This window comes from Panthera leo, chromosome A2 (genome assembly GCF_018350215.1).
Source record: "Panthera leo isolate Ple1 chromosome A2, P.leo_Ple1_pat1.1, whole genome shotgun sequence".
NCBI classification, from domain to species: Eukaryota; Metazoa; Chordata; class Mammalia; order Carnivora; family Felidae; genus Panthera; species Panthera leo.
In genome coordinates, this window is record NC_056680.1 from 100,835,498 (window position 1) to 100,863,234 (window position 27,737).

The 27,737-nt window shown below is 40.1% G+C and overlaps 2 protein-coding genes across 5 annotated transcripts in view; one reads left to right on the top strand and one right to left on the bottom strand.

Moving 5' to 3' along the window:
* NXPH1 (neurexophilin 1) overlaps positions 1 to 27,737 on the top strand; it is a 633,630-nt gene that overhangs the window by 36,385 nt on the left and 569,508 nt on the right. The gene's annotated exons all lie outside the window — the stretch shown is intronic.
* On the bottom strand, positions 17,334 to 27,387 carry LOC122213181 (the record flags this gene model as incomplete). Its single annotated transcript, XM_042927342.1, is given in 2 exon segments — positions 17,334 to 17,427; positions 23,672 to 27,387. Coding segments are annotated over 2 exon segments (3,810 nt in total), but the record flags the coding sequence as incomplete, so codon positions are not given.

Sequence of the window (27,737 nt, forward strand, 5' to 3'; positions counted from 1 at the left end):
CATCCAGCTCCAGAACTGTTGAGAAAATAAATTGTTGTTGTTTAAGCCATCTATTGTAATGTATTGTTATGGCAACCAAAATAGACTAATGCAGACTAATATTATATATTCTTTTATACTTTAATATTCTCTTAGTCTAAAAAAATACATACACTTACACACATATACAAATACATACAGATATGGCACCACACACAGTGGTTTAGAACAGCACTGTCCAATAGAAATATATGACAAATCACATACATCAGTCAATGCATCCAACTTCAGCTCAGGTCACGATCTCACGGTTTGTGAGTTAGAGCCCCACATAGGGCTCTGTGCTGACAGTGCAGAGCCCACTTTGGATCCTCTGTCTCCCTCTGTCTGCCCCTCCCCTGCTTTGTGTGTGTGAGTGTGTGTGTGTGTGTGTGTGTGTGTGTGTGTGTGTGCGCCCTCTCACACTCTCTCTCAAAAAAAAAAATTAAAAAAATTTTAGTGACTACATTGAAAATTCAAGAATATGATAAAAATTATTTTGCTGATATTTTTATTTAATCCAATAAATCCATAATATTGTCATTTCAACATGTAATCAATTTAAAAATTACTTTTGAGATACCTTACCTTTATTTTATATTCTAAGTCCTTAAAATGTGGTGCATATTTTATACATATAGAACATTTGAATTTCTACTGGCTACTTTTAAGTGCTATGGCCACCTTATTGGACAGGGTAGGTTTAGATCAAGGGCTTTCAGTCCTGGGTTTGGATTGGGACTCAAGTCTTTTTTGCCAAATGACCTTGAGCAATTTAAGTAACTCTGTCAGCCCTATGTTCCTTGTGTTTAAAATGGAAGTAATCAAAGTATCTATATCAAAGGGTTATCACGATGCCTAATTGATACAATATATAAAACACATACTTTGTGTGGTGGATAGCACTTTATAAATTTTGGCAAAAATTATTTTTGTAGTAATATAATATGAATCCTTATTTTATAATAAATGCTGATTTGTATGTTTGAAACCATTTTCTCATAATATTTTTTCCATAAAGTCTAAATTTATAGACACATGCCAGAAAGTAAAATGTGTTACCATCAAAGATCATGTCAATTGCAGTGTAGTGTGTGTGTGTGTGTGTGTGTGTGTGTGTGTGTTTCCGTCCATGCTTCCGGAAAAGTACATAGGTGAGAACATGTTTCCACAAAAATGTTTCAGGGCTGAGATGTACCTTTATTGAACTGAATTCCAAGGTATAATGAGTTGCCTTATGTTGAGAGCTCAGACAAATATTTGTAATGGTGAATTAGGAAGCATCTTTTAATTACTTTATTGATAGGCATCATATTATCCCAACCACTGCCACATTAAATAATCATTTCATATATTGACAGTCTCAGCAAAAAGGCTAGGGAAATCAATTCTGAACATGAATTATGGCATTTCTTTGAAGAGCAACCATTTCTGGTGTTTCTAAAATCTGTACCATGGTATCCTCTGTTTCTGAGTGGTAGGTTATTAATGAATTCTAGTTGCACCTTTTTCTGTGCTTGTTATAATTTTTGTCGGAAAGATAATAGCAGTTTCTGGCACAATAACCTTTCCAACACTCTGTAACTTGATTTGCTGACAATTCTTATCCTCAGTTCTTATAACTAGAACAGAAGAGGTGAAGTGGAAGGGTCAATCAAGGGACAGCAAGTATCAAAAAAGTTTAAATAACTAAATCATTAAAATGCTGATATCTTCCCACATGACAAAGATATTAACAAGAAGAGGAAACAGTGGATAGTATGAAAGCATTTTTCATGAAATGAAGATAATGGGATTGGAGAAGAGGAAATTGTACCAATCTACTTGCATTCATTGGAGTCTAAATATTGACCTTTCATACATCTTCACGAGTCCTAGATCCTGCTCTCATTCTCTGTCAAGAATGGCAAATCAATATGGCATTTTTGGTGAGGACCTGAACTAGCCTCAAAACTATGTCCTTTTAAAATTAGAACTGTTACACTAGTCATTTTTATTTATTTATTTTTTTAAAGTGTATTTATTTATTTAGAGAGAGTGCACAAATGGGGGAGGGGTGAGAGAGAGAGAAAGAGAGAGAGAGGAACGGGGAGAGAAAGAGAGAATTCCAAGCAGGCTCTATGCTGGTCGTGGAACCTGATGTGGGGCTCAATTTCATGACCATAAAAGCATGACCTGAGCTGAAATCATGGGTCAGATGCTTAACTGACTGAGCCACCCAGGTGCCCACACTAGGCATTTTTAAATGTACCCAGTGGAAGCCATTACCAAAGTGATTTGCTATCCACCAGCATCCATTTGAAATTACTACAACAAAGTCTTCTTTAAGAGTCATTTTACATTGTTATTTTCTCACTTCCCCCACAGAATTTTGACCCAATGAAATATGTATATTTTTGAGAGTTTTTTAAAATCGATTATCCTGTTGTATTTCTATGCTACCAAAACATGTTTATAAGTGGGAATTATTTTCTTTGTAATGTTGTAAAGCTCTGTGGGTTAAAATGTTTTTCTCTATTATTATAACATTTTCATTAACTAATAATTTGCAAAAACAAAGGAAACATACTAAATTTTTGGCACATTAGTATTGCAAAAACATAAAAGCTCATTTCTTTAACAATTCTTTTTTTTTAATGTTTGTTTTTGAGACAGAGAGAGACAGAGAGAGACAGAGACAGAGCACAAATGGGGGAGGGGCAGAGAGAGAGAGGGAGACAGAATCTGAAGCAGCCTCCAGGCTCAGGTTCTGTGCCTGACATGGGGCTTGAACTCACAAATCGTGAGATCATGACCTGAGCCAGAGTCAGACACTTAGCCGACTGAGCCACCCAGGCACCCCAAAAGCTCATTTTTTAACAAGAAGAATTGTGATTCTGTGTGTATCTCATGGGAAGGGGAACTAAGGTATCTCAAGGGAAGCAATATTTCACATTATCCCCTAAGACAATGTGCCATAAGGAGGTAAGGTGTGAGTGGGAGGTGTGCTTTTCTTTTGTAAAATGGGAAAAGAGCAACTGCAAAAGGGGATTGGAGTGGGGGAGGGAAAGCTCAACAGGTATAATTGCAGGTGTATTCTTCCTCAGGTCAATTTTAGGAAAGACTATACTGTTTGCTGAAGCTGAGGATAAGACTGGGAAATCGTGTTTCTTAAAATTTCTGTGCCCTTGGGGCGCCTGGGTGGCTCAGTCGGTTGAGCGTCCGACTTCGGCTCAGGTCATGATCTCGCGGTCCGTGAGTTCGAGCCCCGCGTCAGGCTCTGTGCTGAGTGCTCAGAGCCTGGAGCCTGTTTCAGATTCTGTGTCTCCCTCTCTCTCTGACCCTCCCCCGTTCATGCTCTCTCTCGGTCTCAAAAATAAAATAAACGTTAAAAAAAATTTAAAAAAAAATTTCTGTGCCCATTTTCTCCTTTGGAATAATCTTGAGCCCTCAGGGGTCAGCAGTGACTCTTGGAAGACCTGGATTATAACTTTCCCATAATTCTCGGTAGAACATTGATGAATAGAAAAGGTTTGAAAAAGAAAACCACTTGTCATGTTCTCTGTCATATTTTCAGTTCCAGGGCCATGTTTGACAAGGAGCAAACTCAGTGTGATATAGTGGAAGACCCTGGGTTTAGGAGGCTGGCTTGGATTTGTGGTTTTGTTACTTATTAGCAATTAAACCACCCGTTTTGTCATAAGTGAAATTGGGATAATCTTTAAATAGATGTTGTAAATGTCTGTAAAGTTTCAATGAAATAGCATAGTTAAAGCACCTAAGTCATAAAACATCTAGTAGGTGTTCAATAAACAACATTTAAAAAAATGTATATACATGTGCAGTGTTTACTTTTGGCAAAACTCTTCAGAGGAAGGGTGAGCTCAAAAATACCCCCAGATTGGTCTCAGGTACACTCATGAGGCAGCCAGATACAGGTAATCACCTGCTGCCTCAGGGATAATCTCAGTTGTCATTTTTTTTTAAATTATTTTATTTTTATTATTTATTTATCTACCTACCTATTTATTTATTTTGAGACAAGAGGAAGCAGCAGCAGCCTACTGCTCTCTCAAAGAGTGCTCAGAGAATTGCTGGAATTTTCTCAGCCATCTTAGAGCACAGGATGATATATGCAAAAGCCACTCACAGAGAAGCCCTCTTATTCTAGACACTTAACAGCTGAATACAATGCCCAACAAACAGCTAGAAGGTTTCATTTTACCAGAAAAGAGCTCCTGCTTTGAAATGTTTTCAAAGTTTCCATGACAAAATATTCTTCCACAGTCTCTGCATCACTGAGCTGCTTTGTATTTCTAGCACAGCTAAGCAATTAAAAGAAGATGAATAGATGTATTCCGGCATGTGTGATAACAAATGGCATACTTAAGGTGACAAGGTTTTCTATGTTAACTGGCTTTGCAGTCACTTGCAAGTTTTTGAAAAATTTTCCTTTTTATCAAGAGTTTTTCCCTGCTTAATCTGAGTTTAAAGGCTATTTTTTCTCAAAGCAAATTGGAGGAGGGCTTTTCAAGTCCTCTTTGATGAGACAAAATATATGTACATATTCCCTCTGTGCAAAAGGAGCTGCTGCTTTTTTTTTTTTTTTTTTTTTTATGACAGCTCAAAATTGACTGAAGTTTTAAGCATCAAGCTGTTCACCATCACAAAAGATGCTCATCTTGGCTAGGAATGGTGACACGTCCGTAGGAAACGGAGTCGGTCCGTTTAAATTGCTTCTCTATGGCTCATGCTTTTAGTAAAGGTTAGTGCAAACGAGAGAGGCTCTCCGAGGATCTTGGACTGAGGATATTTTTGGATCTAGACCATTACCAGGGGCACGGATAAGAGAATTTAGATCCCATTTGGTTGCGAATTGATGGGAAGAAAAGCAGATGGCATTAAAGCCCTCTTAATTTAATCTTCAGGTCTCATCAAATCTCTTTCATTTTTGCTTGCTCTTTTGGAAAACTCACCTATCCTTCAGTTAGGATTTATTATGTTTAATAAACATAATAAATTTATGTTTATTAAATCTGATAATTAGAATCACAGAGAGTGCTAACCTAGTTGTTTATGAACTGTCTTGTGGCTTCTGAAAACAGGTAATGTGGGGCAGCTGAGTGACTGAGTCGGTTAAGCATCTAACTCTTGATTTCAGCTCAGGTCATGATCTCCTGGTTCGTGAGTTCGAGCCCTATCTCGAGCTCTTGGCTGACCGTGAAAGAGCTTGCTTGGAATTTTCTCTCTCCCTCTTTTTGCCTCTCCCCTGATCACACACTCTCTCTCAAAATAAATAAATAAACAAACAAACAAAAAGAAAACAGGTAATGTGATATAAGTTAATATAGGCTGACTTGGAGGAAAACAAACCTGGATTCAGGTTCTCACTCTAACACTTTTGGCTCTGTGACCCTGGGCAAGTTACTTGACCTTGTGTAGCTACCAGTTGCCAATGTAAAATAAGGCCCTGGAATCCATCACATTTCCAATGGATGATATAATGACCTGGTGGTTAAGAACCTGTCTTTCCCATCAAATGGACCTCTTCTACTTCATAACTGTGAAACCTTGAGAATTTTGTTTAATCTTTCTAGGTTTGTTTCCTTTCCTTACTTAAAAAATAATTCAAATGTTAAAATTATCATAACAACCTTGTAGGGTTGTTGTGGGGAATGAAAGTAAGATTGCATGTGAGTGGTAAAGAGTAGGTCATATGAGCTAAGAACTCTCTTTAAAAAAATTATGTACTGTTGTAGGGTCATTAACAAAGACTCGAATCATAGAATACTGGAATGAGACTCAGATGATCTAATCTAAATTCATTGTTTTATAGATGGAAACAACAACAACAAAAACCAAGTGGAGATTAAGTGACCTACTCCAAATCTCACACCAATATCCCACACCTGACTCTATCTCCATAATATTAAGTGTGTGTTCAACAAATATACTGTTCACTTCTAGAATTTCCAAATATAGTATTTTACCCCTAAATCAGTGAGTTCACCAAAAATTTCTTCCTTGTGGGGGAAATAGAGATCTTTTTGATCACTGTATTCTTTTTTTCTACCTAAAATAGCAAATTTTTCATGATGAAACAAAGAAATGGACAAATAAGATAATGGGTTCAACCTTCAGCAGAAGAGTTAAGACATCTATCAAGACAGAGTCCTTTGTCTGGTGTGAATCCATCTGTGTCTTTGAGTAAATGAAAAAATTTCTGCAGACCACTCATAAGAGTTGTGACAAAATTTTTACACTGGATGTTTAAATTTTGTATTCTAGTTCTCATCTTTTCCATGGAAGATGTTTCCAGACTTCTCCAACCACAGTTCCTTCAAGAATTATTTTTATTGTACTTTCACAGAAACATTTTGTCCCTTCATTCCATTTTAGACATTACATTTCATTCGGCTGAAACTAACTAGGGTTCCCAGTGGAATAAAGGGAAAATGTGAATATTCAACCATAAAGCAAATGTGTATTTTATGACCTGCACTTTGTGAAGTTACCTTGCTGTGTGTTCTGGCTAACTGGTATCTTTAGACATGATGAATCTTACTGTCTGATAGACTGCTTGAAGAGGTTAGAACATTTCCCAGCTATTTAAAGCTCTAAATTGGGGACATTAAATGACAGAATGCCTTCCAGTGTTGTTATGGCCTGCATGGCAAACACGTGTTGGCATTTCGCAGTTTTGTGCATGGTGTCTTTTAAAGATATCCCTTTCACTGTTCCCCTCATGGCCCACTCTTTTCTTCTACAGTGGAAAAGAACTGTATGCAAAGGCATAGAGAACAAATACTCTACAGGATTTATCTACAAAACATGTTGTGGCTGGAGCTGTAATGTTTACCCATATTCTCCAATCTTCATCTGAATAAATAAAGTGGTATCGTGGGATAGGCTGCTCTACAGATAACGAGTTTTAAACTCATTCATCCTGAGAAATTTCAACTGATATAGTTTGCCTATCAAATGGATTTAAAATTGTATTGTCACCGCACTGCTTTCCATGGTGATTGCTTCTGCTTTGTGGTTCCATGCCTCAATAGACGGTTTGATTGTATATATCTGCTGCTTTGTTCATATGATTCTGTTTGTAATGGTCTGTAATGTACAACCCTGCTATCCAGTAATAAAGTTGAACATAACCTCTTCTGTGATTTTAACTAAGGAGTTTATCTGTTTGTAGTGCTATTTTCTGACCATAAATGAGGATATCCTTTTTGATGATGACTCTTTTTCTTTCTTTTTCTTTTGTTCTTTATTTTCTCCTTCTCCTTCTTTCTCTTCCTCCCCTTTCTCTCCCTTCCTTCCTCTCTTCCTTCCTCCTTCTTTCCTTCCTTTCATCTGTGTATTTTTCTTTCACAATTTGGGTTTGATGAATATTTTTTGCTGAGTTTTTGTGAAGAGAAGATAAGTTATCAATGCATTTTTTCTTTGTTAATGGTTTCATTAACCTATCATTTATTATCTGAGTGCTGGATGCCTTGAATAGACAGTGGGGTAGATGAGGCAGCTTTCACTTGATGATCTGCCCCCCAACTGTCAGAGAATAGTCTTGGATCTCTGATCGAAATCAAGGACTGTCATTTGCCTCATACTTTGCTGGTTTCAGGAAGGAATCCAGGATTATTTTCCCCTGGAAAGAGAATCAGCTATATTTCCTTCAAAATGCCTAGATTTTGCTCTCAGGTTCAATTATCTATAAAAAGAGCTTTTATAGCAAGGAGACTTCACCACAGAGAAATGATGTTAAGTCAAATGGAATATAAAGAAAACCATATTCCAAACTCTCTCTGATAAGTAATTTAATATTAACTGAAATCTGCAGTTGCAGAATATAAAAAAAGAAATAAAAAATAACTCTGCTGCTTTCTCAAGGGAAAGATTACTAAGCCGCATGGCTGAAGTTGGTCCCTGTGTCCTTTCCACAAAATCACCCTCTTAACCACTCTCTCTGACTAAAATCCTTAAAACATCAATATAAGCATTACAATTTTACTGAATTTGATGCTGTCTCAAAATGACTAGGTGTAGAACATCATTGAATTTCAAACTGACCTTGGCATGTGGAAGAAATGGGCAGCTATAAACAGGTTCAACTGGTTTAGTCTAGATAGAGAAAGAAAGACATTGTGTACAGAAACCAGGGGGCAGATCCACTGGTGGACAAACAGCAGAAAACAGGTCAGGATATACATGAGCCACTTCATTCCAGATTCTCCTTAAGTATTACCTCGTCATCAAAAACTTCTCTGAACACCAAATTAAATACAGAACACTTCATCACACTCCATCCCTCATTCAGCTTTATTTTTTATCACATATATGTTATATAAAAGGTATAGTATGTGTTACATGTACTAAATATATGTTAAATGTATATTATAGGTAAATAAATAGGGCGCCTGGTGGCTCAGTAGGTTGAGCACCTGATTCTTGATTTTGGCTCATGTTATGTTCTCATGGTCATGGGATTGAGTCCCATGTTGGGCTCTGCGTGGAGCCTGCTTGAGATTCTGTTTTTCCCTTTGCCCCTCTCTCACATGCATGCATGCACGCGCTCTCTCCCTGTCTCTCAAAAAAATAATAAAATAAAATAGAATAAACTCCTTAAAAAATGTGATTATTATCTGAATTTCCGACTTAAATACAAGCTCAATGAAGGCAATAACTTTGGTTCACTGCTATAGACTCAGCATCTAGAATAGTACCTGGTACTAAATAAATATTTGTTAAAATAAAAAATAGAAGATATAAATTGGTTATCTTACATTATAGCAGGAAGTCTTAATTAGGAGCAACGATTGCTAGTAATTATTCCAATCACTCAACAGTTTATAGGCTTTATATAAAAACCATGCTCTATTTGGTACATGATCATACTATATTAGAAACTTGTCACAGATCTTGAAAAGGTAGATGAAAAATAGATATAGTTCAGCCTTAGCAAGAATTTTCTATGGGGTCTATTACATTTGGAGAAGTCAAGGGAGGAAAATATTGTAGGAGTATGAGATTTAATAATACTTACTGAATGTATGTAGGAATATCTAATATTTAGTCAACAAAAGTAGCTAATATTTCTTAGTGCCATTCAGTGTTTTAAGTATATTTATTAGCTCTCTTAATCCTTAAAACAATCCTTTGAGGTAGCTTTTGTCATTAGGCCCAGTCATATAATGAAGACTTTGGCTGGCCTTCTTCCTGGTTGTGGGGAGGGAGCCTCTAAATTTTTGGAATTTCCTCAGTTATAGGAGTGTCTTTGTTATTCGGGTAGGCTCTGATAGCTTATGGTAACTAGATCACTCATGATAGGTTCCTATACAGTAGCAGGATGGGGGCTGACTGACAGAAAGACCAATATATGACTATAGAGTTGAGTCCTTGAGCCATGTAACATCAGCTCAGCCTCCTGGGAGGAGAGAGGGGCCTGGAGATTGAGTTTAGTCATGTAGCCAATGATTCAACCAATCATGCCTACATAATGAAACCCTAAGGAAAATTCCATACATTAAAGCTTACATGAGCCGGGTGATGTGTCGTGAATCCATGGGGAGAAGTTGTGGAAGTTTTGCATTTGGTATGCTCACAGATCATGTCCTGTGTGTCTTTTCACTGGTTTTGAGCGCTATTCTTTTGCTATGACACAATTGTAATAGTATAGCACTTTACTGAGTTCTATAAGTTGTGTTGGCAAATTATCAGACCTGATAATGGGAACTCCCAGATTTTTAGCCAGCTGGTCAGAAGTGGAAGTGGCCTGGGAACCCCTCGGCTTATTGCCAGTGTTTGAGGTGAGACTAGTCTTGTGAAGGCCTGAGCCCTTAACCTGTGAAGTTGTGCCTCACTCCTAAGTAGCTAGTGTCACAATTGCATTGTAGCCCCACTTTACAGATCAAGAAATGGAGGCATTCAGAGGCCAGATAGTTTGTCCAGAGTCTCCCAGCTAGTAAGTGGCAGCATCAGGAATTAAATCCAGGCTATCTACCTGCCAAAAATATCTATACTCTTAATCATTGTGCTACTGTTTTTCTTAATCAAAGAGATATTTTCAGCTTTCAATAGATTTAGGATTGGAATGAATCAGTTAGAACTTATTACCCTGTCCATACTTTGATTTTAAACTTCAGCCATCCAGAACTGTGAGAGAATAAATTTCTGTTGTGTTAAGCCACCCTGTCTGTGGTAATTTGTTACAACAGCCCTAGAAAACTAATACGGTATCTCAAACTTAGTATAACCCAAACAGAACTTTTGATCTGTCCATACCCAGAACCTGCCTCCCCTTGGTCTTGCTTTCTTGGCAAGTGGCAACCACATCTATCTAGTTGCTGCAACCAAAATTGGAGGAGTCATTCTTGATTCTTCTTCTTTTCCTCACTTCTACTTCTATCCCTCTAACAGACCAACCTGTTTCCTTTATCTTCAACACAGATTGACCTTTACCCACTTTTCTTCAGCTCCATTGCTACTACCCAGGTTAGACCCACCATCATCTCTGGCCTGGACTACTGTGGCACCTTTCTCACTGTTGTCACTCCTTATATTCTTGCCCCATCACACTAAGAATAAAGTCCAGAGTTTTTACCTTGGCTTACAAAACCCTACCTGATCTGGCTGGTGCCTACCCACCTGAATTTATCTCCACTCACTTATACTCCCTGTGCTTTGGCCACACAGCTGTTATTTAAGTTTCTCAAATAGATCAACTCATTCTTACCCAAGGCCTTTGCACTAGTTGTTTCCTTTGCCTGATATGCACTCCTCTGCTCTTGTTGCAACAGGTTTCTCCTTGTAAATTAAATCTCAATTTTAGTATCACCTCCTCTAAGAGACCTTTTTCTGATCCCCTGTTTTAACTAGCCTTTCTGGTATTTATTCTTGGTCACATTAGCCTATTGAAATTCTTTGCATTGCACCCACCATCATCTAACATTTTTCTTCTTTATTTGTCTATCTTCCATCACTAGAATATAAATCCTATGAGAATAGGGAGCTTGCTTGATTGGTTGACCACTGCTTTGCTAATGCTCTTGCCATATAAGGGGAACACAGTATGTATTTGTTAAATGAATAACTTGATTCTCCCCACTCCTTGTTATACCATGTAAAAAAGGTAATGACACAGATTTTCAGGCATAGAGCCTTGAAGTCTTGGGCAAAAGTAAGAGAGGGGTGGGCAATCATCTAACATGCTCCCTTTTCCTTTGTGAGTTTTTTATACGTTTAAATTCTCTTACTGGGTTTCTAGATTTGTCCCTGCTGTTGACATATACCAAACTCCTAACTGGGATGATTATATGTCAAAGAAAAAAAACCCCACATATTTCTCAACAAAATTGTATGGAAGCTCTAAAGTTGTTTGTATTAAGGGATAATTGTACAAAATTAATGAGTAAATGTGCTGTTAAGTGGTACCTATAAGGTCTATTGAGGCAGGTCTAATTTAATCACTTTAAATTACTTACACACAGTGAAAATAATTTCTACACTTCACTGATAATTTTAGAAATTTTTATTGTCACTAGAAAACAGTGAAAAACAAATCAATAAATTTCTGAAAAAGAATTGCCTTTTAAGGAAACATTTATGTCTGTCTTCACTCTTCTTAAAATATGAATTTCAATTCAATATCTAACTCATGATTTCAGAAGTTGAATTTTAGGTTGATATAAAAACGCATGATAAATTCATGTATTATCTTAGCACACGTAATGTCCTGACACAAAAATGTCCACTTTTGTGTGTTCTTAGCTCAGAGAAACATTTCTAATTGAATAAAAAATTAAAGAATATTTGAGACACATGAAAATCATATGAAATTCATATATTAGTGTCCATAAAACACAGCCATGCTCATTCATTTAAGTACTATTTATGGTGCTTTCCTATTACAGTGACAGCATTGAGTAGTTGTGACAGAGACTACCTAACCCACAAAACTTAACTATTTATTATCTGGCTTTTTACAGAAAAAGTTTGCTGACCCCTGTCCTAACATATGAAAATATTTGAATAGTATTTTTTTTCACTCAGTTCATCTTAACCATCTAATTAGACAGCAGTATGCCAACTCAAGACAGTATTTTCTTGTACCTAAGAACTAATGGTGTTCAGTGTAAGGATAGCAACACAGACATATAAAAAATGGATCTACCTGCATCAACCGTACTGTCATATATCTCTAGGACGTATTAGTCAAAATGTTCTTCCCTCAATTATATGGGAGCAGGGGACTGTCTTTTCTAAGGCATCTATATTCAGGCATACCATTCAACCCAATGTGTGTTTAAAGTTTTTGGTGCTGTGACACAAATATGAATGGGGGAGCCCCTACTCTCTAGGAGCTCCTGATTAAGCAGAAGGTTATATTTTCATTCCCCATACAACTCAATCAGATACTTATTTTCACTATTTTAGAGGTAAGGCAACAGAAATGCAGAGAGATCAGATGATTTGTCTAACACCATGAAACACTGGGACTTTCTGTGTTTTTCTGGATTTGGGTTAGTATAGTAGTGAAAGATAAAGATACACTTTTACAAATGGCATACTGCTGAGAAAGTGCATAGGAGAAAGGAAGAACTTAAAGTCGGTCCAGACTCAGCAGGGGAGATCTGTCAGGAAAGTCCATGCCCAAATGAATTCCCAGTCCATGTTGTTTCTTTCAACATCTAACAGATTCCTGTATATGTTTCAGGTTTAACATGCATGAGGGTCAAGCATAAGGGACAGTGGGTGTGGTAGGGCATCAGACTGGAGTCTGTCTTTTAGCAAAAATATTTCAATGGATCATAGACACCATACCAACTTCCCCATTAGAAAAAAAATCTCAAAATAGACTTGGTGGAGCCCTGTAAAGTGTAATAATACAAGGAAGAACAGCTTGGGTGCTGAGAGAAGCTCTGAAGTCTGACCTTTCTCAGATGTAGATGTGATGACCCACTTCTATTCCAGGTGGAGAATAAATTCAGATAAAGATTCATGCTGCCGTCCTGTGGAGCCCACATGTGGCCTTACAAATGAGCGTGCTGCCAGAGCTCAGAGCAGCCAGGTTTACACATGCACTGATAGTCACTCCTCTAGCTCCAACTGGAAAGGCAAATCCAAAGAATACAGGTTTAGACTGAAGACTATGCCAGTGTTAGAAAGAAATGGCTCCTCCCTCTGGCCTCAACTACATGTATGAAATTGTATATACCTAAAAAATTATACATACACACTTTTTCTTTCTTTCCCTGAACAATTTGAGAGTTAGGTGTAGGCTTGCAGGATTCATGATACTTCCCCTTTCAGCCTATGTCTCCTAAGAAATGGACATTTTTTGACATAACCCAATATTATTTTCATACTCAAGACATCTAACACTAACATAACACTATGATCTGGTATACTGTCCATATTCTGAATTCCACAATTGTCCCAGTAATGTTTTCATTAATTCGTTTTTTCAAACCTGAAAGTTAGGAATTAGTCAAGGATCTTGCATTGCATTTACTTGTCATCCTTCTTTAGGGTCTTTCACGGACAGTTCCCTAGTGCTTTTTTGGCATTTTTGAAGAGTTAAGATCAGTTACTTTGTAGATAATCCTTTAATTGGGATTTGTCTGACTGTTTTATTATGATCCAAGTGAATTTTTTTCTTTTGCAGGAATACTACTGACTTGATGTTGTACCATTCCCAGTACTTCCAGTTAGGAGACACGTTAGCTCATTTTGTCCTTCACTGGTGATGTTAAGTTTGATCATTAATTAAGATAGAGTGCATCAGGTTTTCTTACTATCAAACATACCTTTTCCTCTTTGAAATTAGTAAGTTATCAGTAAAGTGAGACTTTCACAACTATGTGAATATCCTCTCCAGCAATCTTCCACCCTTGTTTTGGCATTTATTTCTGATTCTTAACGGAATCAGTTATTACTGTGGTGGTTTCCCAATGGTGATTTTCTAATTCTATTGACTCTTCTCAGACATTTATTAGTTAGAATTCTTTTGTAGATAAGAGCTTTTTCTTCATCCCACTTAAAAATATTATTTATTATTGTAACCCACATACATGTAAGATATATTTTATATCTGTATGGACTGATGGATTTAAAAAGTCACCGTGTTATAAGTGGTTTCTGCCATTCTTCATTATGATAATTAAATTAGAGCTAGTTTAATGTAGATCCACACTTAGTCCTTCTCCTGAGACCTGAGAGCGATGTGGCTTTGAATCTAACATGGCCCAGAGCTCTCTTGAGAAATGTTAAGACTATAGCTATTAAGAGTTGAAAGCAATCTTAAGCATTACCTTTTCATGGACAGTAGGAATCATCTATATTATGTCTTATATCCATCTGTGAAAAGTGTCCATACTATTTGTTTTCTCTGGCTATCTTTTTCCCAGTCAAGATGCCCTATTGCATCTGATTCATTACACATCTTCTGCCATCTGGTGGTAGGTTACTGAGCCTATAAGAAGAGACCAGGCAGACACAGCCCTTTGATATTTGGAGACCAAAGCATGACCTGTAATCTCCAATATTGCCCACATGTCAATGGACAGTGCCTAATTAGCAGGTCATTTCTTTGTTGGTAAGAATCTTTCATTTTAAATGCTTACAAATTTTTGGAGAAGAAAAAAAGATGAGAAATATTTACTGGTCTCTGTGTTGGGACCTGTCACAACTGCTATGTTAAACCACTAGAAGCTCTACACTATTATCCTTATTTTATATATCACAGAACAGAAAGGTAAATATTCTGTCAAGGGCATGCAGCTTGTAAGTGGTAGAGCTAAAATATGAAACAAATTTAGCTGACTTTGAAGGCTGTGTTGTTTCCATTCACTACAATGACTCTAAAGTGTGTGTGTGTGTGTGTGTGAGAGAGAGAGAGAGAGAGAGAGAGAGAGAGAGAGAGAGAGAGAGAGCTATTTTTGTGTAAATCACTGAAGACCTCCCAAAATGTCAGACTGAAGTTAACTGGGTTATAAGCAATTAAGATATATTAGAACACCATATTGTATATACTTTTTTAGGTGAATGCTGTTCTGATATCAGATTTCCTCATTTCTACATAAATTTAAGGATTCAGTAGGGTCAAGAATTTAAGAGAGTCTGGATTTAGTAATCACAGACTTGACTTTGTTCAAGTTTGTTTCTGTCTCTTAAATGTGTGAATCTGGATATCAGTAGGTGTCCCTAAGATTTAGGTTTCTCATACATAAAATGGTAATGTATATATAATATTTGGTCTATGGAGTTATAAATATTAGGTTAAATAATATAGGCAAAGCGCTTAGTTCAGGGCCTGACAGAATTTGTGCTCAATAGCTGATGAGGATTGCCATTGCCAATTATGAGAGGAGTGAGTGGGAATCTTTTTAGGGCCATAAATATTCCTCAGATTTGAAGATATTCCTGATGCATCTTCTTAGAGATGAAACAGTAAGTTATTCTTGCTTTCTATCCTTGACCCTACTTAACATTTAAATTAAAGTAGCGCTTAGCCAAATAGTTCAGAGCCTTAGTACTTAACTTGTGACTCTTTTAAATCATTGAAGGATAAACTTTTTTGGTGACATTTGTAAGGTAGATTTTGATATTTATATCAATGTTGTTGAGGCAAAGAAATGGAGTATCATCTTCAAATATTCTTAATGTGACTTTTTTTGTATATGTGCAGTTCTCCCTTGACTTATTGCAAATAGAAATACATGACATTTTAATTAACTTGATACATTCATTGACTTGTTATAGTTCATCATTTTGTACTTTGCAATGGATTCACTTAAAAATATTTGTTGCTTATTATATGCCAAGCAAAAATTACTTAATAAGGTGTAGGGCATAAGAAAAAGTTAGTAAATATAAAAATATATTTATCAAGCATTATGCCTGATATAGGAGATATAAAAATAAAGTACTGTCTTTTTCCTCAATGAGCTTAAAGTTTGGTTTTGTCATCATAATTTAATGAAATTAGTATTATTAAAAACATTTAGTGAGAGATGAGGAACTGAAGAGAAGTTGAAAAACTCACACAGAGAGTAAGAAGTACAATTGCAGTTTGGGTTAATAAAATATTTTTATAATATTGTTTTATTTCCTATATTGACTTTGGAACTATATCTATCTATCTATCTATCTATCTATCTATCTATCTATCTATCTATCTTTTAATGTTTTATTTTTGAGAGAGAGAGAGAGAGAGCACAAGTGGGGGAGAGGCAGAGAAAGAGGGAGACACAGAATCCAAAGGAGGCTCCAGGCTCCGAGCCGTCAGCACAGAGCCTGACATGGGGCTTGAACTAATGAGCTGTGAGATCATGACCAGAGCTGAAGTTGGACGCTTAAACAACTGAGCCACCCAGGTTCTCCTATGTCTAGTTTTTAAAAAAAGCATTGATATGAATAAAAATAATGCATTCTTAACTTATTATAGTGTACTTCGTATCATTAGTAGGCAACTTCACATATAATATAATAATCAGTTCCATTTCTCCCTTCTAGACTTTGGACTATTTTTGTCATATATTTTATTTATACATATGTTATAAATCCCGTAGTATATTGCTATTGATTTTGTTTAAACAGTAAAATCTCTTTTAAATTGATCTAAAAAATAAGAAGAAAATCATGTATTTATCTATGTAGCTACATTTTCTAGTAATCTACATTCCTTTGTATAGATCCATATTTCTATCTCATATCTTTTTCATTTGGCCTGAAGGACTTCCTTTGACATTTCTCATAGCGCGTATCTTCTGGTGATAAATTCTTTCAGCTTTTGTATGACTCAAAAAGACTTTATTCTGCCTTCATTTTTGGCAAAATTTTTTGCTAGATATAGAATTCTATGGGGTGCCTCATGGGCTCAGTCAGTTGAGCCTCTGACTTCGGTCATGATCTCATAGTTCTTGAGTTCGAGCCCCGCATCAGGCTCTGTGCTGATAGCTCAGAGTCTGGAACCTGCTTCGGATTCTTTATCTCCCTCTCTCTCTGCCTCTCCCCCACTGGCACTCTGTCTCTCTCTCTCTCCCTCTCTCTAAAATAAATAAACATAAATAAATAAGTAAGTAAGTAAGTAAGTAGGAATTCTAGGTTGGCAGATTGTTTTTTTCGTTCAGTGTTTTAGACATGTTGCTCCGTTGTTTTATTGCTTGCTTTGTTTGGGGTGAGAAATCTGCTTTCATCCTTACTGGTTTGTTTGTTTGTTTGTTTATAAATGTAACATGCTTTCCTTCTCCCCACCCCAATCTCCTGTCCCCAGGCTACTCTTAAGATTTTCTCTTTATCACTAGTTTTGACCAATTTGATTAATGTATCTCAGTAGTTTAATTCCTGTTTCTTGTTCTTGGGGTTTGTTGAGCTTCTTGGATCTGTGAGTTTATGATTTTCATCAATTTAGAAAAATTATGGCCATCATTTCTTCAAGCATATTTTTGGGTCCCTCCCTTTCTTTCCTTTCCTTTCCTTTCCTTTCCTTTCCTTTAGAGACTTTAATTACATAAATGCTAGGCCACTTGAAGTTGGCCCACAGCTCACTGATTGTTGTTCTGTTAATTTTTGTAAATTTTTTTTCTGAGTTTCATTTTGCATAATTTCTGTTGTTACTTCTCTAAAATTTTTTTTTTAATGCTTATTTATTTTTGAGAGAGAGAGTGCAAGCAGGGGAGGGGCAGAGAGTGTGAGCAGGGGAGAGGCAGAGAGAGAGGGAGACACAGAATCTGAAGCAGGCTCCAAGCCTGACATGGGGCTCGAGCCTATGAACTGCAAGATCATGACCTGAGCTGAAGTCGGACACTTAACCCACTGAACCTCACAGGCGCCCCTGTGGTTACTTCTTCGTGTTTATTTTTTCTTCTTCTGAAATATCTAATATCTAATCTCTTCAGTCCCATGAACTGCAAGATCATGACCTGAGCTGAAGTCAGATGCTTAACCGACTAACCAGGTATAGATTTCATTCCAGACATGGCTGTTTTCATATCTAGTTTGATTGCCCGAGATTTCTGACTTTGGAGAATCTCCCTTTTTAAAAATATTTCTTATCTTTACTTAAAATTTTGAACATATGGAATATAGTCATAATAATTATTTTAGTGTCCTTTTCTGTTAATTCTAACATTGGTCTCAGTCTGGGTCAGTTTTAGTTGATTGATTTACCTCCTCTTTAAGGGTCGTATATTCTGGCTTCTTTGTATTTATGGTAAATTTAGATTGGATGCCAGATACTGTGAATTTTATTTTGTTGGCTGCTGAATATTTTTATATTCATTTAAATATTCTTGTGCTATGTTCTAGGATGCAGTTAAGTTACTTGGAAACAGCTTGAACATTTTGGGTCTTGCTTTTTTAATTGTATTATGTGTGACCAGAGCATCATTTTGACCTCATGTCTAATGTAATATTTTTGAGTATTTTATCCAGTGTTCCATGAATGATGTGACTTTTCAATCTGGCTGGTGATAATGGGCACTGGTCCTTGTCCTGAGAGGCCACTGGGTATTATTCCTTTAATTCCCTGGTCCCCCAGAAAGTTTCCCCAAATGTATGTGCTGAATATCAGGGAGACTGTCTGGAGACTTTGAAGGTTCTCTTTGTGCTGTTCTTTCTGCAGACTCCATCTGCCTTGTTTTTCCTAGGCTCTAAGCTCTATCTCCTCAATTCAGAAAGTCTGATGGGCTCTGCCTGATTTCTCCCTCCCTGTTAGAGGCCTGGAAACTCTCAAGGCATGCAAATGAGACAATTTTGAATCTCACCTTATTTATTTCCTGTCTCTCAGGGATCACTCTCCTTTGTCGACTGATATCCAGTGTCTTGAAACCATTGTTTCATAAATTTTATTTTCCCCATTTTCTTTTTTTAAGTTGTTTTATTATTCTATTTTAGTTGGAAGCTGAAGTCCCCTTTTTAGCATTTTTAAAGATACTGTCTCATTGTCCTGTGGCTACCAGTGTTTCTGATGAGAAGTCAGAGTCATCCCCATTATTGTTCTTGTATGTGTGATCAGTTTTCCCCTTTTGGTGGTCTTAAAATATTTCTTTATTTTTGTTGTTCAACTGTCTTACTATCATGTGCCCAGGTATGGTCTTCATTGTACTTGTACTGTTTTGGTTTGCTCAGCTGTTTGGATCTGTGCATTGATACTTTTCACCAAATTTGGGGAAATTTCAATGATTATTTCTTCAATCTCTTTCTCTCCTATTCTTGTGATACTCTAATTGTATGCCTGTTAAACATCTTTCTACTGACCCACAGTACACTAAGGAACTATTCCTTGTTTGTTTGTTTGCTTGTTTTTTTAAGGTGCTGTTCATTTTAAAAAATTAAGATTTATCTTTGTTCTTCAGTTTGGGTGATTTCTACTGACTTATCTTCAAGCTCACTGATCCCTTTGTTTCCAATGTCCAATTTTCTCCTAAGCTCATCCAGTGAGTTATGTATTTCATATATTTTATTTGTCAGCTCTTGAATTTCAATTCACTCTTTTTTATAGTTTTATTATCTCTGGTGATATTCTGTATTCACTCATTCTATTCATCATATCCTTTAACTCTTTGAGCATGTTTATAATAGCATGTTAAGAGTACTTCTCTGATAATTTCAGCATCCATATCATTCTGACAGACTACTTTTAACTGAATTTTTTTTTTCACTTCGGGTCATACTTTTTTTCCCTTATTTGTATTATAGCAGGTTTTTTTTAATGTTTATTTTTGAAAGAGAGAGTGTGAGAGCGTGAGGGAGGGAGGGGCAAACACAGAGGGAGACACAGAATCCAAAGCAGGCTCCAGGCTCTGAGCTGTCAGCACAGAGCCCGACATGGGTTCAATCCCATGAACTGCAAGATCATGACCTGAGCCGAAGTCAGATGCTTAACTGACTAAGACACCCAGGCACCCCCATTATAGTGGTTTTTAAAAATGTATACTGGATGTCGTGGGTGAAACATAATTTATGGATTATGCTATTTTCTTTACTGAATTTTGAGTTTTTCTGGATGACAGTTAATTCATAGTGATCCCTTAGATCTTGTAGAGAGGTGGTTCTCAACCAGGAGTAATTTCTCCCACCCTAGGAAACATTTGGCAATGTATGGAGATATTTTTGGTTGTCACAACTTGGAGATGATGATGGTATATGGTGAGCAGAGATCAGGAATGCTTCTGAACATTTTATAGTTCACAGATAAAGCACCCCACAGCAAAGAAAGATCTGATCCAATATTTCGATAGTCCTGAGGTTGAGAAACACTATTGTAGTTGTTTTAGACATTGTTAGAAAGGATATAGTACAGTTTTTTTTTTTCCCTGTTAGAGCATCTCCCTTATTCTAGGGCACAGTTCTTATTTCTAATGTGTGGCCTTTGTGGAATCTTCACTAAATGCCCAAGGTACTAAGTGAAGTCTCTCTGTTCCACTGTGACTGAATAGAACTCTAAATTCTCACAGCACTTTATAACCTCTTATATCTTCATTGAGGCGTCACTTCAGCAACTGTTCTCTGAATGGACTCAATGAGCTTTACCCTGCTCAAGTGCAGCCTAGTGCTTGGCCAAAGTCATGAAGGGCACCTCCATGCAGAGTTCTGGGGATCCAACTTTTTGTATCTTGCCCATCTCAAGTCTCTTTCTCTTTAAATTCTAGCCTTTTAAGCAACCCTAAATTCCAAAGTTTGTCTCCTCTGGCTAATGAGACCACCACTTTCTGTACTTCAGAAAGTACCCTAGATAGAAATATGGGGTCAATATGAAGCTCATCCTACATGTTTCTGTGACCCTTCTGTCAAGGATCATAGCCCTGTATAGTTCGTTGTCCAGTGCTTGAAAATAATTGACTCATATACTCTGTACAGTTTTATAGTTGCAGTGAGAATATTTCCCATACCAGTCATTCAGTCATGGCCAGAGTTAGATATTTCATACTGGAATTGAATGTCAACTCTAAATCTTAGGTTTCCTTATCATTCTTTGAGATGAACAAGATATTCTTTTAATCAGAAGTAATTCTTTGGTAATAGATGAAGATATAATTGTAGCTTCCTTCCCTAGAAAATACTAGAGAGGAACATTTCTGATCTACCTTCTTATTCCATTCTCCAAGGCCATTTAAATGCTGGCTAATGAGAACACACAAGCAATGCCTTCTCTTTACCGATGATAATTATAGCTATCTTATATTGTGTGCTTTCTATTGCCAGGCACTGTGCCAGTAGATTTACATACATTTTATTTTATTTAATGTTCACAGCAGCCCTATTTCTTCTGTTTTACTTATAAGGGAACTGAGGCTCTGCGAGGTTAAGTAACTGGCTCAAGTTTGTAGAGCTAGTGAAGTGACAGAGCTGAAACAAAAGCTTAAGTTTGTCTGACTCTAAAGCCTTAAATGTATGTCAGTCAGAGCAGGCTAAATGATGTTCCAAACAACCCCTAAGTCTCCGTGGCTAACCACAGTAATGGTTTGTGAAAGTGTTCTTCTCCTTCCCAACACATTCCAATATGGGTTTGTTGGAAATGTCTCCTCATGCCATCCTTCCTGCCTGTGGCCCCATCATTCCCTGGGGACTTGGTGTTCTCTGCTCCTCTACTTCCTCAGAAGACAAAAAAGAGAATGTAGAGGATCAGGCTGGAGGATTTTCAGGCTGGTAAGTGGTCATTTGTGATCACATGCAGTTGGGCAGAAGTCAGTTACAGAATCCGTCTCGAGGCCAGGAAATATAATCTGGCTATGTCCTCAGGAAAAAAAGAGACTGGGTTTTGGTGAAGAACCAGCCAGTCCTACCATACTATATTAACCCAGATTCTCCCCTAAGTTGCTAGTTGGGAAGCATTTATACACCTTGCTCTAAATGCTGTTTTTCTAATATGTGGAATTTAAGAAGCAAAACAAATGAACGCAGGGGGGAAAAAAAGAGAGGCAAACCAGGAAACTGACTCTTAACTGTAGAGAACAAACTGATGATTACTGGAGGAGAGGTGGGGGAGGGGAATGGGGATGGTGATGGAGATTAAGGAGGGTACTTGTGAGGAGCACCTGGTGTTGTATGTAAATGATGAATCACTAAATTCTGTACCTGAAACTAATATTGCAGTGTATGTTAACTAGCTGTAATTTAAATAAGGATTTAGGAAAAAAATAAAATACTTGTATCTTAAAAAAATAAATAAATGCCATTTTTCTAGGCTGGGGCTTGGTTTAGTATCACACATTATCATCCTTGAGGTTAGTGAAGTTAACACAAATCATGTCCTGAGACAAGTAGGATCTTCAGAGATCATGTATCATATTGTCCCTCAGAGGGGCAATCATAATTATCGATATCCCCAATTTTAAGGGATACATTTTTATTCTTTATTTTTAATACTTTAATCTATAGATGGTATTGTTATGCCCAGAATTCGTGATCCCCAAAGACCACTAGGGAGCCGAGTCCGATGCAAAAGCAAAAGAACCTTTATTCGAGCTAGCTCGAGCTCAATCCCCTACCTGCACCGACGCAGCGGTGAGATACCAGGGAGAGAGAGCGAGTTTCAAAAGGACAAAGGTTTTATTGGGGCCCAGGGGCAGTTGGTGAGGTAACGGCTGTGGCCTCAGCCGATTGGCTGGGGAAGGGTCCGAGTCCTGTTAGACAGGTGAGGGGGGGGGTTACTCAAGGGGAGGAGGTGTGGTCAAGGTGAAGGACACAGAACAAGATGGAGTCGGCCGGCATAGGCCCGCCCTTTCATTCCTCCCTTGTCATGTAGCTTAGGGACCCAATCATGGGACCGGCTGCATTTATGGTGACAAGGGGAACAGAGTTTAGAGGTTTACGCAAAGTTCTGGGAAGCATGTGTCCCTGGGGTGGCTCTGGGAGGTCTAATTAAGTATTGTCCCTGAGCTGGTATCTATGATCTGCCAGGTGATGTTTTGGGGGGTGTGGGGACTCCCGGTAGCATGAGCAATGACAAGCAGAGTTAACAGAGTTACCAATATTAGGTGGGTCGAATGTGCTGTAGCTTGAGCTTGAGCTTGAGCGGGTTGTGTTGGTCCCGACTGATGGCCCATCGCGTGACGAAGTCCTTCCGGATCGAGGAGGGGTCCGCTGGCTGAACGTGGGTGTGATGGACCCAGGTCGCGATGCCGTCTACTTTGAGAGCGGTGGGGGTTGTCAGCACTACAATGTAGGGTCCCTTCCAGCGCGGCTCGAGAGTCTCTCGGTGGTGCCTCTTGACATAGACCCAGTCTCCCGGCTTGTACTGATGAGGTGTCGGGGTCGGGCCAGCCTCGTAGATGGCACGGAGGCGCGGCCAAATATCCTCGTGCGCCCTCTGGAGCCCTCTCAAGGAAAGAAAAAGTTCTTGATCTTTAAACTCTGCAAGAAGTTCAGCTCGAAGGCTGGGAATAACAGGGGGTGGCCTGCCAAACATGATCTCGTAGGGAGTAAAACCCAGAGTGTAAGGAGTGTTTCTAACCCGGTAAAGGGCGTACGGTAGGAGAGTCACCCAGTCCCCGCCAGTCTCCATGGTTAATTTGGTAAGGGTCTCTTTTAGGGTTCTATTCATTAATGTAATTTCCAGTTTGCCCCCACCGCCTTGGCTACTGCCTGTGTTACCTGAGAGATAAAAGCTGGTCCATTGTCTGATCCTACCATGGCAGGAAAACCATACCTGGGTAAGATGTCTTCTAGTAGCTTCTTAGCCACCGTCTGAGCCGTTTCATGCTTGGTTGGGTATGCCTCCACCCAGCCAGAGAAGGTGTCTGTAAATACTAAAAGATATTTATAACCATACTTTCCTGGTTTGACTTCAGTGAAGTCGACTTCCCATTGGGCTCCCGGTCTGGTGCCTCTGAGCCTGGTTCCTTTTTTATTTGATGTGGCTTTCGCGTTGGTGAGTTGGCAGGTCTTGCAGGCAGATACAACTTGCTCTATTTTGGTGTCCTGTTGGTGAATCTTGATTCCGGCATGTCGGATTAAGTCTTTTAATTTTCGGGCCCCCATGTGAGTAGACCGATGCATGTGCTCTAATATTGAGACTCCGAGCCGGTCTGGCAGCACGAGCTCCTTGTTAGGTGTATACCACCATCCCTTTATCTCCTGGGCCATGGGGAGTTTCTTGATCCGCTGTAACTCCTCCTGGGAGTATTTGGGCTGGTCTGGTAAAACTGGGTCTCCCGGGTCTGGTAGTTGTATGGTCATGGTGGGGACTGGAGTAAGGGCTACTGCCTTGGCTGCCTGGTCAGCCTTTCGATTACCTCTAGCTACTGGGTTATCAGCTTTTTGGTGCCCTTGGCAGTGGATAATGGCTAGCTTGGCAGGAAGCCATAAGGCCGTAAGCAGGTTAAGTATCTCCTGCTTATTTTTTATAGTCCGTCCTTCTGCCGTCAGTAACCCCCTCTCCTGATAAATTGCCCCATGAATATGAGCTGTGGCAAATGCATAACGGCTGTCTGTGTAGATGTTAAGCCGTTTTCCAGCTCCCAGCATCAGCGCCTTGGTGAGGGCTATGAGCTCCGCTCGCTGGGCTGACGTTCCGGAGGGTAGAGCCTCCGCCCATACGGTGTCCATTTCGGTGACCACCGCTGCACCCGCATACCTGTGTCCATCTCGCACAAAGCTGCTGCCATCAGTGAACCAAGTAGCCTCGGCATCGGGGAGGGGCTGGTCGGTCAGGTCCATCCGGAATCCATGTACTTGTTCCAGGATTCCCGCACAGTCATGTAGTGGAGCACCTAGGTCAGGGTCGGGCAGCAGGGTTGCAGGATTGAGGGCTGCACTGGGGTGGAACCGCACTCGTGGAGGGTTGAGTAGGAGGCTCTGGTAATGAGTCACACGTGTATTGCTCATCCATCTATCAGGAGGCTGTTTCAGGACCCCTTCAATGGCGTGTGGGGTTGTGATCCAGATCTCCTGTCCTAGGGTCAGTTTGTCTGCATCCTTGACTAGGAGTGCTGTCGCCGCAATAATTCTTAGGCATGGCGGCCAGCCGGCAGCCACTGGGTCTAGTTTCTTAGACAGGTAAGCCACTGGGCGGTTCCAGGGGCCTAAGGCTTGAGTTAGAACCCCTTTTGCTATTCCCTTATGTTCGTCTACAAAGAGGTGGAAGGGTTTCATAATGTCTGGTAGGCCCAGGGCTGGGGCACTTAGGAGGGCCTTTTTTAACTGATTAAAGGCAATTTCTTCTTTTTCAGTCCATTTAAATGTTTTCCCTTCTTTGGTAGCTTCATATAGGGGCCTGGCGATCTCAGCAAAACCTGGAACCCAGAGGCGGCAGTAGCCGGCTGATCCTAGGAATTCCCTCACTTCTCTTCGGGAGGTGGGAGTAGGGATCTTTAGGACAGTTTCTTTTCTGGCATCTGATAACCGCCGCTGTCCGCCCTCCAGGATATATCCCAGGTAACTTACCCTCTCCCTGCATATCTGAGCCTTCTTCGCGGATGCCCGGTACCCTAAAGCTCCCAGGGTAGCCAGCAGGTCCTGGGTCCCTCGCTCACAGTCTTTGGCCGTGTCAGCAGCAATCAGGATGTCATCTACGTACTGTAGGAGGGTGAGGCCAGGGTGCTCCCTTCTGTACTCACCCAGGTCCTCGTGTAGTGCCTCGTCGAAGATGGTGGGTGAATTTTTGAATCCCTGAGGTAGCCGTGTCCAGGTGAGTTGCCCACTGTAGCCCTCCTCCGGATCATGCCACTCGAAGGCGAACAGGGGTTGGCTCTGGGGTGCCAGCGGCAGACTGAAGAAGGCGTCCTTTAAATCTAGTACAGTATACCAGACCCTGGAGGGCGCCAAGGAGCTCAAGAGAGTATATGGGTTGGGAACAGTTGGGTGTATGTCCGCGACCCTCTTATTTACTTCCCGGAGGTCTTGTGCCGGTCGGTAGTCATTTGTGTGAGGCTTTTTGACCGGCAGTAAGGGGGTGTTCCAGGCAGACTGGCAAGGAACTAGTACCCCTAGGCTTCGTAGTCTCCGGATGTGTGGCTGGATCCCCTTCCGGGCCTCCTGTGACATGGGGTATTGTTTGATCCTTACCGGACTCTCTCCTGGCTTGAGCTCTACCAGGACTGGGGTCCTATGAGCGGCTAGTCCCATCCCCCCCCCAGTCTCTGCCCAAACCGAGGGGAATTCTTGTAGCCATCTGTCTATATTATCCTCTCTCGGGAGCGCCTCCTGGTGGAGGAGGTATTCATCCTCCAGTTTCATGGTCAGGACCTGGATGGGGTGGCCCTTGCCATCGGTGACCTGAGGCCCCCCTTGTCTGAAAGTTATCTGAGCTCTAATCTTGGTCAGTAAGTCCCGTCCTAACAGCGGGTAGGGGCATTCTGGTATTACCATAAAGGAGTGGGATACCCGGCCCGTTCCCAAATCTACTGTTCTTCGGGTAGTCCATGAATACTGGCTCATACCAGTTGCCCATTGTACCCAGGACTTCTTGCTGGCTAGTTTTCCTTGTGGGGTGCGGAGGACCGAATGTTGTGCTCCGGTGTCGACAAGGAAGTCAACAGGGGTCCCCTCCACTTTAAGAGTTACCCTGGGTTCGGGGAGAGGGTCCGAACCCCGACTCCCCTAATCACTTAGTTCATCTAGCTCTAGGACTTTTACTCGATCAGTCTTGCTTCCTTTCCCGCCGGCCCTTTTCAGACAATCTCGGGCCCAATGCCTTATCTCCTTGCAGTATGCGCACTGATCCTTCTGCAGCCTCTGCTTCCCCCCCTTGGTGGTTCTTTTACCTTTTCTTGCGTCGTCTGCCAGCTGCCAGAGACGGCGGTCTCGTTCCTCAGGGGAGTCAGCAGTGGTAACTAGTAGTATTCTCGCCAGGTCTCGAGTCTGCTTACTGCTGGCAGCCGCCATGGCGCGAGCCTGCTTGTCCTCAGGAAGCTCCCGGTTATTATATACCTTTTCGGCTACCACCAGTAAGTCCTGCAGACTTTTTTCTCCTAGTCTATCTATTTTCTGTAATTTTCTCCTAATGTCTATGGCCGATTGGTTTACAAAGGCCATGATAACAGCTGCCTTGCTTTCCAGAGCCTCTGGATCCATGGGGGTATAGGTACGGAATGCCTCCATGATCCGTTCTAAAAAGGCAGCCGGAGATTCATCTTTTCCCTGTTGTACATTTCCTACCTTGGCCAAATTGGTTGGCTTTCTAGCAGCCATTCGGAGACCCCCCATTAGAGTCTGGCGGTAGACCCGGAGCCTCTCCTTACCTTCTGCCGTGTTGAAATCCCACTGGGGCCGAGTTAAGGGGAAGGAGGCATCTATCTGAGCCTGGTTGGTGGTGGGATTCCCGTCTGTGCCCGGAACTAGTTTTCGGGCCTCGTTGACGATTCTTTCTCTTTCTTCAGTCGTGAACAGGACCTGCAAAAGCTGCTGGCAATCGTCCCACGTGGGCTGATGGGTAAAAAGAACAGAGTCTAATAAATCAATAAGCCCTGCCGGTTTCTCGGAAAACTTAGGATTCTGAGCTTTCCAATTGTAGAGGTCACTAGTGGCGAAAGGCCAATAGTGATGGGGCTGGTTCCCCTCCGCGTCTGGGGGTCCGGTGGCTCGCAGGGGCAGAATAGTGGAGTCGGCGGCGGAGGCGGATTGCTCCCTCTGAGCCCTTTGTCTGGTGAAGGGCGGGCTTCCCACTGGAGCGTTTCCGCCTCCCGCTCTCGGAACAGCATCTGCCTCCCCCGGAGGGGGAGGATGGTGTTCTTCCAGCATCCTAGAGGGGTTATACGAGGGAGGAAAAATTAATTCTTCTTCAGTACCCCCTGTAAGAC